Source organism: Haliaeetus leucocephalus, unplaced genomic scaffold, assembly GCF_000737465.1.
Source record: "Haliaeetus leucocephalus isolate CR32 unplaced genomic scaffold, Haliaeetus_leucocephalus-4.0 Scaffold0, whole genome shotgun sequence".
Classification (NCBI taxonomy): Eukaryota; Metazoa; Chordata; class Aves; order Accipitriformes; family Accipitridae; genus Haliaeetus; species Haliaeetus leucocephalus.
This window is the reverse complement of record NW_010972436.1, coordinates 1,794,931-1,811,455: the sequence shown is the minus strand read 5'-3', so window position 1 is coordinate 1,811,455 and position 16,525 is coordinate 1,794,931. Positions and strand designations below refer to the sequence as shown.

Below are 16,525 nucleotides of genomic sequence, written 5' to 3'. Positions count from 1 at the left end.
CTCGGGCCGGCGGCGGGGGGGCAGCTCCGTGCGGGGGGGCTGTGTGTTATCTATGCGTTAGTATGGGCTGGTATGTGTTTATTATTATCGTGTGTTTCATACGTGCCTGCGGCTGCACCATCTATACGGCTGTGTATGTCCGCTGATCCCTCTCCGCGCCTCCAGAGCCCCACACACAGCTATATACGTGTACGCCTCCGTCAGCATTCCTGCCTACAGCGCTATATACCCTACATCTCTGTATACCCGCATGTATGTTTGGATAGGTGGATCTGCCTCTGGGTTTATATATCTCCATATGTACGTATCTCCATATATATATCCGCATATACGTGCGCGCACACAGCTGTACAGCCGTATGTACATATGTACCCATGTACGTGGCTATAGGGCCATATGGGGCAAGAGCATGCTGGTTCCTCCCCGGGGAGGGAAGGGGTGAACCGTGACCCCATCTCCATCTCTGCTCTTTTGGGGCTGGGGGTCTTCTGTCCCCCCACCCCATGCCGGTGGGTTTATGGCGGGTGCGGGGAGGCAGCGGGATGTGGGGGGACGGGAGGGAGCTGCGGTCCTGGCGTGGCTCCCAGCGGGTCGGAGCTCAGGGGGTGCTGGGCTCTGGCCGTGCTGGGACGAGTTGGGGGGTTATGGGGGCTGGATGTCGCTCTATGTTTAATCCTCATCCTCTCACCTCCCCCTTCAACCTCCTTTCCCTGTAATGCTTTCCTCTCTGTAATTCGTGGGGAGAGGGACAGGGGGAAAGGGGGGTCTAACGGGGGCGGTGGGGAGGGCACGGGGTGCCGGGGGGAAGGTCTCTCCTCCTTCCCGTGACACGGATCCCATGGCTGCCCGTGGGACCAGCGCGTATGTGCAAGAAGGTCATCGGGATTAAGGGTGCGAGAGCTGCAGCACCGAGCTGGCGGGGGAGAGATTGAGGTCTCAGCCGGGAGCGGAGAAGGGAGGGCAGGGAGGGAGAGCGGAGGAGACACATGCGCACCGGAGCTGGGAGGAGAGGCGTCAGGCTGGCTTTGGGAAAATAAAATAAAATCGGTGCCAGGCGGGGGAAACGAGGAAAGAAAGGGAAGGTGGCTCGGTTTGCTGCCGATGGTGGGGAGGCAGCCCTTGCGCTCCCGGGCGGGTGGGTGGGTGATGTCCCCTCTGGGTGACGTGACGCAAAGGGCGGCCGGAGAGCCCCGAGACGGCTGAGGACGTGATTAATGCAGGCGGTGGGTCCGTCCGTCCATCTGCCCGAGCTTGTTTACGGTACAGCACATCACGCCGGCAGCGGGCTGGCCACACTGGGGCTGCCACGGGGTGCTGGGCGAGGGGGTACGCGTGCCCCCCACTCCCGGGCGGGTGGAGCAGAGCCAGCCTGCGTGCCCGGGGATGATGGACATGATGTGACCTACAAAGGCTCTCCCGTTGCTAATCTCCATTACAGAATTTCCTCTTTCTCTCAGACTGGTGGTTGGGTTTTTTTTTCCCCTTCATCCAAGCACTGCGGGATTTTGGCTTCCCAGAGGCACCAGGTGAGGGAGAGAGAACAGGAAATAGGTTTATTTTTTAATTAGGCACCTACTCTGCTTCAGAGTATCTCAGACACTGTCGGCTCGCTCGCCGAGCTCAGCTCTGCACCCTGCAAGGTGTCCCCAGGCAAGGAGCGCTTCCTGGGGACTGGCATCTCCTTGGGACCCTGCGCTGTTTCCCCCTGCCCATCTGACCTTGACAGAGGACAGGACGGGATTTAACCCAGGCACTTCACTTGGCCATGGAAATTAAAGTTCTTTTGCAGGAGCTGGAGGCACTCCAGGTCAGCAGTCCAGCAAGGGAGGCTGGCCTGGCCATTGTGGCACAAGGCTACGCGTGCATCTCTTCTCTCCCAAAATACGAGTTCCTTCTTCTGCTTTTCCACCGGCTTGGTCTTGTCTGTCCTCCCGAGTGTCTCTCCCTCTGCAAAGCCGGGGAGCCACAAGCTCATCCTGGATCTTTAGTTGTGGTTTTTGGTCTTTTTTTTTAAACTTGAGGCCAAAGGGGGTCCTTATGGGCATTGAAGTCCTATCTCAGGCTGTCACAAGCATCAGACCCTTTATGGCCCCTTCCATAAACTGGTTGAACTTTGCTGAAAAAGCACTATTTCACAGGGGTTTTGCCCTTCTCGCTCCCTCTGGGAGAAGGTTCAGCAGCTCCAACGGTCAGGGCCTTCCACCATAAATCTATTCGTGGCTGGGTTTTTATCCATTTGCTTTTGTGCTCTTACGCCCTTCAGTTTACATGGTACTTTTCCCTCCCTGGTGTTTTCCCCTGGGTGTATTTATAGACTGTGGTCACATCCGCACTCAGCCTTTTTATCGCCAGGCTCTACGAGCCAAACTCTTCTGGTGGCGAAGGGCTCTCCCTCCCCGTGGTTTCTGTCCGAGTCCTTCCCTTCACCTGCTCTTGCACGCACTGGAAGCACCTTGCTTGCCATCTCCTGAGATCTCATTTGCCTTTATCCTGCTCGTGGCCTGGGTGGTCCGTTGTCTCCCTGGGGCAAGCTGGAGGCTCCTTTTGGCCCGTTTCACGTGATGAGCTTTCACTGAGAGCAGAAATTCTCATGATCGCTTCCCTGGGCAGTGACCTTGTGCTCAGGTCATGCTGCCTTTTAGCAGACTTTATGATGGCACGGAGGTGCGTATGGCTTTCTACCAACAGGCAGCAAAACTGGCTCCAGCCCAGGGAGTTTGCAGCCCAATTTGAGATGGCGGCAAATCTCCAGGGAGAGCTGCAGGATCAGGAGCAGGTGGGGTGACCAAAGATTATTTACGTTGCTCCTTGCTGAGGAGGAGATGGCATAGGTTTGACAAGGAGGATGCTCAACTATGGAAAGAGGTTAGCAATTCTGGAGCATCCATCCACTGCGACAGTGTTGTGAGGCAGCTCAGGTTTCTCGGGTGCTTCGGAGGTCAGGCACAGCAGAATAAGTATGCATCTCCCTACAGAAGGGTTGCCTAGCAAGGATGCTGGCAAGTGGTGGTGGTCCTGCAGAATGCCCGTGTCAGGTTTGGATGTTCAGCCTCGGCGTGAACCATTTCTCTGCTGCTGCCTGCCCCAGATACGCTTGCCTGGATGAAAAAAGCACCTTGTAGTGTAGGGAGGCAGCCCTACAGAGCAGTCTTCCTGAGCATCTCTGCTGAGGATGCCTCCAAGGGCATCTGGGTCTTGCAGAGAGGGGACTTGTCCAGTCTGGCTGGACTGAGGCTTGCACAATGAAAGCAACATGCTGCTGGAAGATCCCTGAGGCTTCCCCACCTCTCTGTGGGGAAGAGCAGAACAACTCCCTCCCTATTCCCAGCAGCGGCGAAGAGAAGACAAGCAGCTTGCCCTGTTGCGATGGGTGGCTGGGGTTTACTCCGAATCCTGGTCTTTCAAGGCATTGCTCCATGCCGTGCCACTTTGCTGCCGGCTGCAACACGGAGGCATGCTCTGAGCTGAGCTGCATTGCGCAGCTGGTGCCCTGCAGTAGACATGACATGGGTGCATGGGTGGGTTTTTTACCACCCCGCCATATAAACCTGCTTTCAGCCCACTTAGGTGACCCAACAGCTGGAGCTCGTGGAGCTTGGTGACCCACACCAACCTGGAGCTGTGCGCTACAGTACGCAGCTCCGAGATCATTCCTGAAATAAAGCAGGCGAGCGTGGGCACATCCCTGCGTAATCCCGTCGCGCCCTGACCGACAGTGCTCTCCGCAGCCGGTGCAGGGGAGCTGGGAGGCTCCTTTGTGACCCGCAGGCGTTGGATGTAGCCCTGGCTCCATAAATAAGTAAAACGCTAATTGAAACAGGTTGTTCCAGGTGCTCCTGACTGTGTGGAAACCTGCTCACTGGAGAAACTGAAGTGCTGCTCGATGTAAAAGCCTAACAAAGCAAAAGTAACTCGCCTTTTGGAAGCAGGTCCGGCTAGGTGGCTTGAGTGAGAGTATTCCTATCTCAGCCACGCAGGCAAAGCAGCCCATTAAAACTCGCCACGCAGACTGAGACACCGAATTTCTCTCTGACGCCAAGGGGATCACCCCTCCGGAGGGAGGTTCGGTGAGGAGAGGTGCTGCCTGCCCTCCATCTCCTCCTCCATCGCCTGCTGCCGTTGCCACCACGTCCCCTGGCTGGTGGGAACACGCAGCCGTTTCGAGCCGGGATGGGAAGCGTCGTCCCCCATCTCTGCAGGCACGGCACATCCCAGGCAGCTCCGGCTGAGCAGGCGAGGCAGATGAAGGACGGGAATTGCGTCCTCGGCCTCGCTACGACTGGTTGATGCTTGCGAGCTGGAGGACGGGGGCAAGCTCCCTTGTGGCAGGGAGCCGGGTCTCCTGCTTTGCCCGCGAGTCCTGTCTCGCCACGCTGATGCCCTGCTTAGGACACCCTTTGCCTCTTCCCCCCCACGCCGCCCTTCGCCGTATGGAAAGGACACGCGGCGTGGGTTTGCGGTGAGAGTTAAACCGAGCCTTAGAGCCCAGGGGCCGCATTAGTCTCAAACCAGCTGCAACCTCCACCTTCTTTCTGTCCCAGCTAACTTTAGCTGAGATGTTCCTCCCATTCATGGAGGAACATGGAGGTGGACCTCATGCTCTCTGCCTCTGCTCCTCCGCCTGATTTTTGCCCCAGCCACCATGCTCCCTGGCTGCGTGCTTGCGAGATACCTCAGCACGCGATGAAAGAAACGTGGCGGTTCAAAGCACGTGCTTTGAGTCAAGCCCTAGGTACACTTCTTCATGGGGTCCCCTTCCTCTGGTCAGCTTCAGAAGGGTTTTTTGGGGATTGCAGTCATTGGGATGAGAGGCCGTGTCCAAAGATGAGCAATAGATGTGCAGAGCCACAGGGTGATTCGGGGTTGGATACAGCAAGTCGTGTTGTTTCCAGCATAGCGTTTCCAGGAAAGATCTTGGAGCAGGAACAAATCTTTTGTTAATGGCATTTGCAGATAAAAATCTGAGAAACAGCACGTAGGGACCAAAGGCAGTCAGAAATATGAGCAAAAAAATAAGATAATCGTGTGTAATCTGCTATTTCAAAATATGAGAGGCACACAGGTGAGGACCAGAGAAACTGCTTGGAGATGAGACATGGCTAAGGCAAACGTTTGTGGCAGGCCAAGGCAGCAGAGAGGAGCAGTGTGAGGTGAGAGGAGCGGACGGAGGTGGCAGGGGATGCGGTCCTCCACCTAGGTTGGCACAGCCAAGCCAAGGAGGGAGAGGTGTGTTGCTAGAAAGAAAACTGAACTCTTCCTCATGGAAAAAGATGCAACTTTTGGACGGTCACTTCGCTAAGCAGTGATCTGGCGGTGTAGGAACCATCTGGAAGGCGCAGAAGGACCTGGATACCACCATGGAGGTGTGGCCATGGGGAGATGTCACTAGTAGCGGTGGACAAAAGATGCTGTTTGACCACAAGAAGAGCATGAGACCTGCGGGACTGGGACAACAGCTCCCTGTTGCACCAGTGGGCATCTTCCCATGGCAGAGCTCTTCCTCCCTCCCCGGGATGGCACGTGGAATAGCCACTGGCTATCATCAGTGGCTTCCCGGCTGCCGGCTCCCAGGGGCTTGGGCTGCTGCGAGGGGGAAGCTTGACCCAGGCAGAGGTCTGGTGGGAGGTGGAAGGGTTAATGGCCAGCCTGTCAGCTGCCAAGCCATGTGTGAAAAAAAAGCCTGCTGGCCAGGAAAGCCTGTCCCAGATCCCGTGGCAGGAATTAGGGATGCGGAGCCTTTCTCCTCTCCATCACCTGCTCCGGCTCAGCCCTGCCATGGCTGCTGGCCAGGGAGGGTGGGCTGGGATGGAGGTGCTGGGGTATCCATGCTCTTCCCCTGTCCCATACTCAGGAAAATTGGGTACAAATGGGTACGGGGAGGCTGGCCCCCTGCAGCACAGGGCTCAGACACGCCGTCGAGACCGTGGGCAGGAGTCGTTCGCTGCCGGCGTCGTGCCGGCTGGAGGGAATAAATAGAGGCTGCCTGTTTCCAAGCTGCCAGTCCCATGCGTATCAAAAGCTGCATATGTTTTCTTCAAAATGAACTAAATACAAGTCGATTTAATGATGATGATAATAATAATAATAATCCATGTCTGTGCAGGGCTCTCCAAAGCTTTCCAGAGACTCCATTTGTGAGTGGCTGAATGCAAATGAAAGCCAGATCATCTCTGCCAGTTTATCGTTTGCACTCTGCCTGTCTCTTGCTTTCTTTTTAAACAGATTTATTCCTGGTTGTTACCAGATTGGATACAGAAGAGGTTATTGCTTCATTCTGCCCGAGGTAGATTTGATTTGAAGTCCTACAAGGAATATTATGTCACCAAACTATTTCCTCTCTATAATAGAATAAAAAGGGGATTTGGGAGAGGGAGGGGCGACACGCAGTGCGACAGAGCCCGTGACCAGAGAGCACCGCAGCGAGCCCATGCAGGCGGCTCGACAGAAACCCTCGTCAGCCTCATCCCCGCTACGACCATCATGGGGATCTCGGGGATGAAGTCAGGAGGCAGCGTGACAAACTCCTGGGATGAGGTACAGGAAAATCCTGGTGCACCGCCGGCGGCTGGCCGTGCTGTGCATCCATCACATGATGCTCAGGAACGTCTGATGCGCAGCGTGGTGGAAAGCCTCACATGATGCTCAGGAGGTTTCGCCTGGCTTTCTGCGGGGCTGAGCCTGCAGCAGGGAGGTGGGGAGGGACCGGAGAGCCTCTCCTCTGAGGGCTCATCTCTTGCCTTTGCCTCTGGCAAAATCAGATCACCCAGTTCAGTGAGAGAAAGAAAGAAAAAAAAAAAAGGTCTTCTATGGTGGGATGCAGTCTTTTGCCTGTTCTGCACTTTTTTCACTGTAGTGAGCCCTTACACTCCTGTAATGGCCAGCACGAGCCCCTTGAGAGACCGGGACAGGGAAACTCTCAGCCTCTCCCCATCTCCTCCCCGCAGTGCTTAATGTTAACTTCATTTTGCTGCGTCTTTTGGCAAGTTGCACTGTCGGCTTTGCAAAGTGCCCGGCTCTGGGCTTCACTTGGTATCTTGGAGCTCTTTGATGAAACCAGAAGTCTAGGGAAATCATTGCAACAACCTGTGTGGATGCGATGTTTAAGGAGTGGTCAAGTCAAGAAAAGCCGGGTCCCAGCAGCAGCGCTGAGTTGGTCAGATCTTCTCCACATGCTGTTTTCTGTCCCTTTTTTTGAGCATAGCCGCATATATTACTGCTTATTAAATGCACACCTCCAGACAGGCCGTGCACCTCCCAATTAACATTGCTCTCGGAGGCTTAAGGAAACGCTCTCAACCTAAAAAATCTAGTTAGTCCAAGTCCTGTTAACTGACTTAAGCAGCCTCGCTGAAGAAATGAAGCTGCCCTGTTGTACAAAGCTGGTTTTCATCGCCGAGCGTAGGAAAGCGGCTAATGATCTCCCTCTGCAGAGTGGAAGGATGGGCTGCGTTCTGGAGCATCGGGATGCGGTGCTTTGCGCTTGCCTCCCGTCAGCCTTCGGACAAATCGCTTCCCTGCATCTCGGTGCTCGGACAGGAGCACCCGCCATCTTCTCCTCGCCTCCTCTTTTCAGCTGGATGCGTATTTTGGATCATTTTATTAGTGGCTGTAGGCAAGACTTTGCGCAGTGAGGATTCGCTGTGCCGAATGGGAGTAGAAGGAACAAGCAGCGGTAACGCGGAGGGACAAGAGGCTTGTGCCAGTGCTGCTGGTAGCTGGCATTTCTTCAGAAAGTGCTGCAGATGTGATGGGAATGGCAATCTAAATGCTTCATCCTTCAAACTTGGTGCTTTGTTTATAATCCAGGCAGACATTCATACTGCACCTGCTGCCTGGATCATCTTTGCACAGGCATGGATTGTGAAATCAAGGAAATAAAAAATACTTGCTCTTCCTAAGATGACTTGCTATGTCCATGAGCTTCCACCCACCTGCCCTCCTTACCAACAAGAAGTAGCTGCCATGGATTAAGCGTGCAACAGTTTCTCCTGAGGGCTGCGAGATCTGGGATCTCATAATTATCATTTTTTCTAGAAAATTGTTTGTCCATGCACCTGTCACAACAGTTCCTGGGTACAGCCATCATGGGGGTAAAATGGGCTGCCTGTCAGCAGCAGCGATTGCCTCTTTTCCTGCTGTCCAGCTCTGCCTGCCGGTCTGAAACCTCTGGCTTGAGCCTGCCCATTCTTGCCCAGTTGGTGTTACCCAGTCCAGCTCAAGGCTTGTGTGCACAGCGGATCCTCACAACGTTCTGCTGTGCTGTGAGGGTGGTGGTAGGCTGGCAAAGGGAGCAAGTCCTCTCCACTGCCACTGACTTTGCCTTCTCTGCAGTGCTGGGGAGTGGAGCGTGGACCAGAGCTGATACCAGGAAAACACCGAGGAAAGGAGACATCCCGTAAGATGCTATGCTTTGGTCCGTAGAAAGCTTTCCTAAGGATAAAGAGTACTTTGGGGTGGCTGTTTCAGGACACAGAAGATAAGCATCTGCAGTCACTTGTTCTGCTCATGAGTGAGAATACCCTTAGTGGAATCTCCCCAGAAAACTCCTAAGATCATCTTAAATCAGATGTTTGCCCGTAAATCATACCTTGGGCACCTCCAGGCTGCAAAACAGGTTTCTCTTCATAGGAGAGAAGTTGTGGCAAGCTAGAAATGCCACCTCTCCTTGAAAATTTGGGAGGGGGAGATGACCCTCTGGTCTCATGACTCTGAGCTGTGTTTTTACGACGTGCCAGCATAAAAAGGTATGAAAGAGCAAATACAAAAAGGAATTATTTTGCTGCTTTCGCTTGCAGATGAGAGCTCTTCCAGGCCAGCAGCAAACCCAAAGATAAGAGCAGAGGGAAGATGTGTATCAGGATATGAGCAGAGTAAACAGAGGTGTCTCTGAGAGGCCATTACAGAAGTTCATTCATCCCAAATGAGTAAGCAGAGACTCGCAGTACAGCTCATTGCAAGGGTTGACCTGACTCAGGGAATCAATGTTTTACCAGTTTTGAGCCCTAAATCAAAACTGAACACCAGACTATGCCACTTTTGAGGCTGTTTCTCATCTTCCAAAGAGAAGATACGCTTTCTGTCTAATGCTGTGGGAAACGGGGCACCACTTTGTAATCCCAATATATGGAGGTTGGTACTTCAGGTGGCAGCATCAGCACTGGTTGCAGCCTCACGCTGGGACGTCGCTTCGGGAGTCTGTCAGCTCCCCCTCGGGTTAGAGGAACACGGTGTTACTGCCAATGGTCCTAGGCAGACCTGTCAGCCCAGCCTGTTGTGATGATCTGCGAGACTTCCCACTGAAAGAACCTGGCTGTAATGGTGTGCAACTTTGCTGCTTTCCAAACCACTCAGGCTGAAAGTTTGAAGACCAGACCTTTGCTTCAGGCAGAAGAGATTTTTATTTAATTTTCACGGGCAATTTCTGCAAAGTATGATCAATCTTGATTTTCAAGAAGAGGGAGGAAGAGGACAAATCAGTTATTTTACTTCTAAGCTTAAAAAGCTCTTGTGAACTTTCAGAGAACCCATACAGTCTCCACACTTAGGAGCACCGGCTTCCAGCTTTTTTAGTTTGCTGTAGTGTGTAAAAAATACACCCAATCTCAGCAACCCAAGTGTGGCCCAATTATGAGTCTTGGGGTGAAAAAATAATATTGGTGTCAGTAGATACTTGTTAGAGTTTGGCAGCTGAAATGTGGTCAGCGTTGAGGATCTGCCCAAGGGCTGTTGGGGACTGTGAGCAAGGTTTTTCCTTGGGTTCTTGATGCCACAGGTCAAACAGCAGAGGTCTGTGCTGTGGATCTCAGGCATCCAACCCTACCGATGGTGTATTGGGTTGGCATTAATTTTCCCGGTGCTCACAAAGCTGCTTCTCTGCTTTCTGGGTTGCCTGCCCTGTCCTCTTCTGGTGCTTGGCTGGGTTAAGTGGTACGAGGGTCCTTCTGACCTAGCAAACCCTCAGACCGACCTCCGCTCTTTGCAGGAGACTTGGCCACCTCATCTTCTCATGTGCTGCTTCTCCTTGGGGTTTGGGTGATGGTTCCAAGGGTGCCAACCTCCTGTTGCGTAGACAACTCCCAGGCTAGCAGAGTGCCCTGGTGACGTCCTCGTGCACGTCATATGTATGTTCTCCCCATGCTTGAGGTCACATTTCCCATCTGCCTGGGGCTCTTGCCGGCAGCCCGCAGACGGGCTGTTCCTACTGAGGGTCTCAAGATGCCCTGCAAAGAAAAATCTGTACGGGCAGCCTTAATCTTCCCCTCTTTCTCCTGTGGCTGTGAGGGGAAGCTGTTTATTTGAGATGCAGGACTGGGGCTGCTGTAAATAGCTCTCTGCTTTGGTCAACCTGCTGTGTCAAAGAGGGACAGCCTTGTGGCAGGCGACGAAGGCTAAGCCCGTGAGCGAAGATTAGACCAGCGACTGTGGATTATGGCATTTCTACCTGGACTCGTCCTTAATTCTACCCGATTTAAAATAACATGCAGCGGCAGTGGCGGTGACGGGTAGGGAGGACCCATGGTGGCCCTTCCAGGTGGACCTGGAGGGGGGGGATGTTTGGCCCATGAAATCCGTGGGGAAAGTGGGAGGGTGTCGGTGTACGGGTGAGTGGGCAGGACAGGTAGTGTCTTGGGCTGGGCTGATGGAAAACTGGTGGAGAGAGGTGTGTGATGTGCGGGGAGATGGGGAGAGCGGGAGCCCGGCAGAATGGAGCTGCAGAGCAAGCAGGGCTTGCATTGTGGGAGGGTGGATGGGGGAAAAGAGCGTGGTAGCTGGATAGATAAAATTAGTGAACAAATGCGTGGTAGAAACAATGAATTCCTAGAAGGGAAAGGAGTGGGTGGGAGAATAAGTGCAGACTAAGAGGATTTCCACTACTTGGAGCCCTTGTATGCAGGCACCCGCACCAAAGCCATATCCCAGTTTACACTCCATGTCACCTCCCTGTGTGTCTGCGGGAAGCCACCCTTACTCCAGACTGCGACTGCTTTACATTGCTTTAGATCAGATGGATAAAAAGGCTCAATCTAGAAGTGTCCTATTTTAAGTTAATCCTCAGAAACAAAATGAGACCATCTCCCCAGTAAACTCCCCGTGGCTACAGCCCAGGCAAGGCAGCAGGACGGGAGCTCCACAGAGCAGAGAGGTGCCTGCGAAGGGTGTCTGTCCCCTGCAGAGCTCTGCTCCTTTGCGGTGGTCCAGAGAGATGGGGCTTGCCCTGATGTGTCTCCTGCCTCTCTCCCTGCCAGGTGTTCTCCATCGTGGTGTTCGGCTCCATTGTCAATGAAGGGTACGTGAACCGCCTGGACGAGACACAAGAGCACTGCATTTTCAACCGCAATCGCAATGCCTGCAACTATGGCATTACCGTGGGTGTCCTCGCCTTCCTCAGCTGCCTTCTTTACCTGGCTCTGGATGCCTACTTCCCGCAGATCAGCAGCGTCAAGGACCGCAAGAAGGCAGTGCTCTCGGACATCGGAGTCTCGGGTGAGCTTCCTGGCCGGTTGGCCACAGTCCCCCTCTCCTCCACCGGCAAGGGAGAGGGAGGGAGCTTCTGCCGCCTTGCAGGCCAGGTCCCTGCTAGCAGGGAGGTCTTTGGGTTCCTTACTCTCTCTCCCCTTTTCTTTCCTTTTCTCTTCTTCTCAGCCAATGTGGCTGATGCCTCTCTGCTGTTCTCCATAGGTGTAGCTCAGGGAGCCCTTTAGGATCAGGACATCCTGCCTCCCTGCATGCTTGTGCTTGCTAAGGCCAAGCGTTGATGCCTCTGGAGATGGTATTTCCTTCTTTTCCAGCTCCAGGTGATTGAACCCTGTATATTTTAACATAAAAAAAGGTTGAGGGTTTCACGAAGGCTGACTAAACCATTCCTCCTAGGTTACCTGGCATTCCCCCTGTGAATAGCTGTGCAGGACCTCATCCAGCCCTAAGGCTTATTCTAACTTATAGTCAGATCTTTCCATCCCCAGCAGCATGTTGAAGTGATGGACAGAGTGATGGTGCGTGTGTACGTGCTCGTGTAACGGCAGTCAGCAGCATCACGATGAGGCACTTTGCTCTCGTGCCGTGATCCCGAGACACTCTCCTGGATTACTCCAACCACACCGGCAAACATCTCCACGTCAGGGTCCCCCCCGCAGTTTGTCAAAGGGGCCACGAGTGGAGCGAGGGCAGGATCAGGTGCAGCATCTGAACTCGTTTAGGACTCCTGGCTTGCAAGTTTGCTCACTGTTAGCCCCTTGCCTGGCAGTCCTGCGTACAGCTAACCAGAGAAGGGGAAGGGGGGGACTGAGCCCTGTTTCGCTGCCGCTTCGGAATGCCCGTTTCCCTCCCTGCCGGGTGTCTGGCTGCTCCTGGCAAAGAGGGTGAGTCCCACTCCTCCCCACCAGCTGCCGGTCTGGAGTCGGGGCTCCCCGCTACCTTCACCCCTTTCCCAGGGGTGCAGCATGTTAACGGTCCTTCAGCAGCTTTCCTCGGTGTGAGTCCCTCCGCCTGTGCTGTCCTGAGCAAAAGCCGGTCTCTGTGCAACTGCAGGACGGCTGTTTCCCACTCTTTCTGCAGCTCCCTTGGAAGGAATTGCTCTTCACTTGTCCTTGCAGGACAGGGTTGCGAAGCAGTGGCTGTTTCAGAGAGCCCAGGTGATCGCTCCTGTACTGGAAGCCCTTCAGGCTCCTTCCCAAGGCCAAATGCAAATCCTGTGATCAATCCAAACACAAGCAAATGGACTCTCCTGAGTTCTGCAGACGCCTATTGTCACCTTGACAATTTAGCCATCAGCAAGCCTGCCAGCTCACTTGGGCTTAGACAGGCTGCGCAGTCAGAGTTTGGCCCAGTCTGCAACACATTGGTGGGTCTCTCATAGGGTTGAAATTTCCAGAGAAACGTGACGTGGTTATGTTCTGTTCACACATACCTTCTTGATCTCTCTCCCCTTCCCCTTTGCCATGCTGGTGGTGGTCCATCGCAGCCTTTTGGGCATTCCTCTGGTTCGTTGGCTTCTGCTTTCTGACCAACCAGTGGCAAGCTTCAAAAGAAGAGGACAACCCATTGAATGAGGGAGGGGATGCAGCCCGAGCAGCCATCACGTTCTCGTTCTTCTCCATCTTCACCTGGGTGAGTACAGCAGCCATGATGTTGGATCAAGTGTCCCCTACACTGTGTTAGCTTGTGGGGAATGGGAGGTGACTGGCTAAGAGTGATTCAGCTGGTTCACATGGCTTCTGAGAAGGAAAAGCAGGAGGGGAGGTGGTTAGGAGGTAAACTTGGGAAACAAGGACTCAAAAACTTACATGGAAGAAGGTGCTAGAGCATTAATAAGCACAATGGGAAAGAGGGTCCTATATCCCAGTAAGGAGTGTCCTTGAGAAACCTCTAATATGACCTTGGACAAGCCAGCTCCCCAGGCATCATTTTCCCTGCGCGTCAGAGGACTTTAACAGCATTTCCACCTCACAGACGCTAAGCAGAGAAGGGAGCTCCAGGCCCGGGGGTTGGACCCATCTCCCTCCCTGCTTTTCTCCCATCACGTGAAATGTCATCAGTGGCCACAAGAGGATGCGATCGATCGTCGTCCCTCTGGGCTCTCCGTCTGCACCCATGACTGCAGTACCGCCTCACTGGGTCACCTCTTAGGAAGGTGATAGTGCTGTCTCTTAAGACAGCCTTTTCCCCGGCACTTCTTTGTTGCTAGTTTCCTGGAAAAACTGTGGTGTGCAATATGAATATCCCCTACGATTTCTACCCGTCTCTGAAAGCACCAAGCCCGCGTGATTTTTGGCTGAAGTAACAAGATTGTGCCAAGCAGGAAAGCATTTTAGGCCAGTCTCCATGCGTAAGTCCTTGTGGCTTTATCGTCTCCTCTCCCTTCAGGCCTTAATGTTGGGCGGGGGCCAGGTAGGAAGGGTGCCGTAAGACCACGAAGCTGTCAGAGAAGAAGGGGGGCTGCAAAGGGTTGTGCGGTCAGCACCCTCGGCAAGGTGACACCAAGCGGGGGCAAGGGACGGCAGCGTGTGTCCCCCCGCCACGAGCTGTGTCCTGCGCTCGAGTGCTGCCAAAAGCCCCTTGCAAGCTCCAGCAGAAAGTGTGACAAGGAGCAAGGCTTTTGCAAGGGGTCCCATGCGACCCTTTTTGAGGTGCCACCACTGGCAGTGGTCTGCCCTGATGCACAGGCTTGCAAGTGGATAAATAGGCATCCTCTTCCCCTGGTTCCTTGGGGGTTTTATTTCAATCAAATGTTCTGGTTTGCTCTTCCTTACTGATTTTCCTTCCCACACCCCTCTCTCTCCTCACAGGGCTTCCTCACGTTTCTGGCTTTCCGGAGACTCAGAGACATTACTTTTCAGGAAGAATACAACACCCTGTTCCCTACCTCCCCATCCTTGCTGCCTTAGTGCCCCTTGGTGATGGGGGAATTTTGGGGAAGGGGTGGAGGGTTGCAGCTGGAGGAGGTTACTGAGCAGAGACAGTTCCAATGCCCCGACCATGGGTGTGTGGTCACTGCAGGGCACGGGGTGGGAAGACATTGGCCATTGAACTGGACTGGGGTTGGCCACTGAAGGGGGGATCTCCCTCTGGGGAGCTGGAACTGGCAATTTCTTCTCCTCCTCCTCTGCTCCCTTCTCTCCCTCACCCGTACCCTAACTAATGCTGCGTTAACACTGCTGTGCCTTTCTTTTGATGACTGCTCAGATCTAATACTTCAGCCAGGAGAAGCCCTCTGCCCCTACCACTTATCTCCTCCATTTCCTCCCAGCCCTTATTCCCCAAAAACCTCTCCCCTTGTCACCTGCTAGACTGCTCACCTCTATCAGGGATGCTCTGGGACAACGAGCCATGCCTGCTGGGGTCCGCGATGCTGAACCCCATGCCCGGGCTCCCTCAGTCCACCAAAAAGGGTGTCCTGCCTGCGGTGCCTGGAGCAGGAGGCAGAAGTACACTTGCTAACCATCCCCTGGTCCGGCAAGCAGCTGCCTTGCCTCCTGCTGCTCCTTCCCAAGATCCGTGCTGCACCGTGCGGACGTTGTCCGGTGAAGGGCTTACAGGGGGTGACCACTACCTCGCTACTCCGGGTCAAATCCCGCTCTCCTTCCTGGCCTCCGCAGGCAAAACGGCTGCGTACATCCAGCCCAGCAGACGAACTTTCTGCGGTGCTGCTGAGGCAGACTGCCTTCCCAGGGGCAGGAGGTGCTGAGTGGGATAACCACGTGCCAACTGAGCCTCTGCGACCTGTGCCGTGTCGCTGAAACCCCAACCGCCGGGCAGGAGGTGCCCAGCACACCCCAGAGACGCAGCTCGCAGCCATCCCTGCCCAGCCCTCCTCTCTCCCGGCGGGCTCGTGTTTTCTGTGGGGCAGTCTGAACCTCCACGCTCTTGGATTTGTTTCACCAGCGGTCTGCCAGGCGGGTCTCGCGCACTAATCCGTAACCACTACTAACCCCACTTTTGTTTGTTTCTCTTTCTCGGTACGTTCCCCCCTCTCTTTCTCCCCTCCCCTCTCTGCTTCCCATCTCTTCCCTCCACCTCCTCCCTTAAAGGTGGGCCAGGCATTCCTGGCGTATCAGCGTTTCCAGCTGGGTGCCGATTCGGCCCTCTTCTCCCAGGACTACATGGACCCAAGCCAGGACTCCGGCATGCCTTATGCTCCCTACACGAACGAGGAGGATGCTACAGATGCGGTGGGGACGTACCAGCAGCCCCCTCCGGCAGATGCTTTCGACACCGAGACACAGGGGTACCAAACGCAGAACTACTGAGCCACCGATGCCCCTTTCCCTTCCCCTTTCCCTTCTGTCCCCTTTCCCGCTGCCGGCAGAAAGCCAAGGCACAAACCAGAGACGTGCGTAGTGGCACAAGAGGTGGCTCTCAGCTATGCTCCAGCCTTCTGGGTCATCTGTTTTTATTTATCGTTTTTAAAAAAGGAAAAAAAAAAAAGAAAAAAAGGTTTCCCCATCACCTCTTCCTTCTCCTCCCCCCCTAAAACTACCTGCCGGATCCAAATTCTTCCAAAATCTGTCACCACATTGTGACAGGAAGGTCTCTCCTTCCCTCCTCTCCCTCCTGCCTTGCTGTGGAGGGCAGAGTCTGGCCGGTGGGCAGGAGAGGGGCTGCGGCACCAGCAGGGCAGGGGAGAGGGTGCTGGAGGTAGAAGGGAAGGTGTGAGAGGGACCGGGGACCTTCCTAGAAGAGACGGTGTCACTAAAGGCTGGAGTAGACGTGGGAGCATCCCAACGGGGCTGGAGGGCCTGGCGGCTGAGGGAGAGGGATGACGGTGTTGGAGTCAGTGTGCGGGAGTGCGAGGGTCCAGGGGGGCTGGAGGGGAGCGGGAACGGCGTCCCCCGTGCAAAGACAGGGCGGCTTTCCTCTGCCACATGGTACTGTGGGAGGGGTGCTTTATTTTTAGAGGGTTTGGGGAGAAGGGGTATGGGGAGGGGCACAAAGAGATAAAATGGGAAGGAGGAAGATTTGCAGGTACAATGAAAAACCACAGGCACGTCTGTAGGTTACAGCAAGAGGCTCAGCAGAGCAGAGGGGC

At 54.5% G+C, this 16,525-nt stretch overlaps 1 protein-coding gene across 1 annotated transcript; it reads left to right on the top strand.

Moving 5' to 3' along the window:
* Positions 1–11,219: 11,219 nt before the first annotated feature.
* Positions 11,220–15,910, top strand: SYNGR1 (synaptogyrin 1; the record flags this gene model as incomplete). Its single annotated transcript, XM_010562343.1, has 3 exons — positions 11,220–11,484; positions 12,962–13,107; positions 15,528–15,910. Coding segments are annotated over 3 exons (630 nt in total), but the record flags the coding sequence as incomplete, so codon positions are not given.
* Between the last annotated feature and the right edge of the window lie 615 nt (positions 15,911–16,525).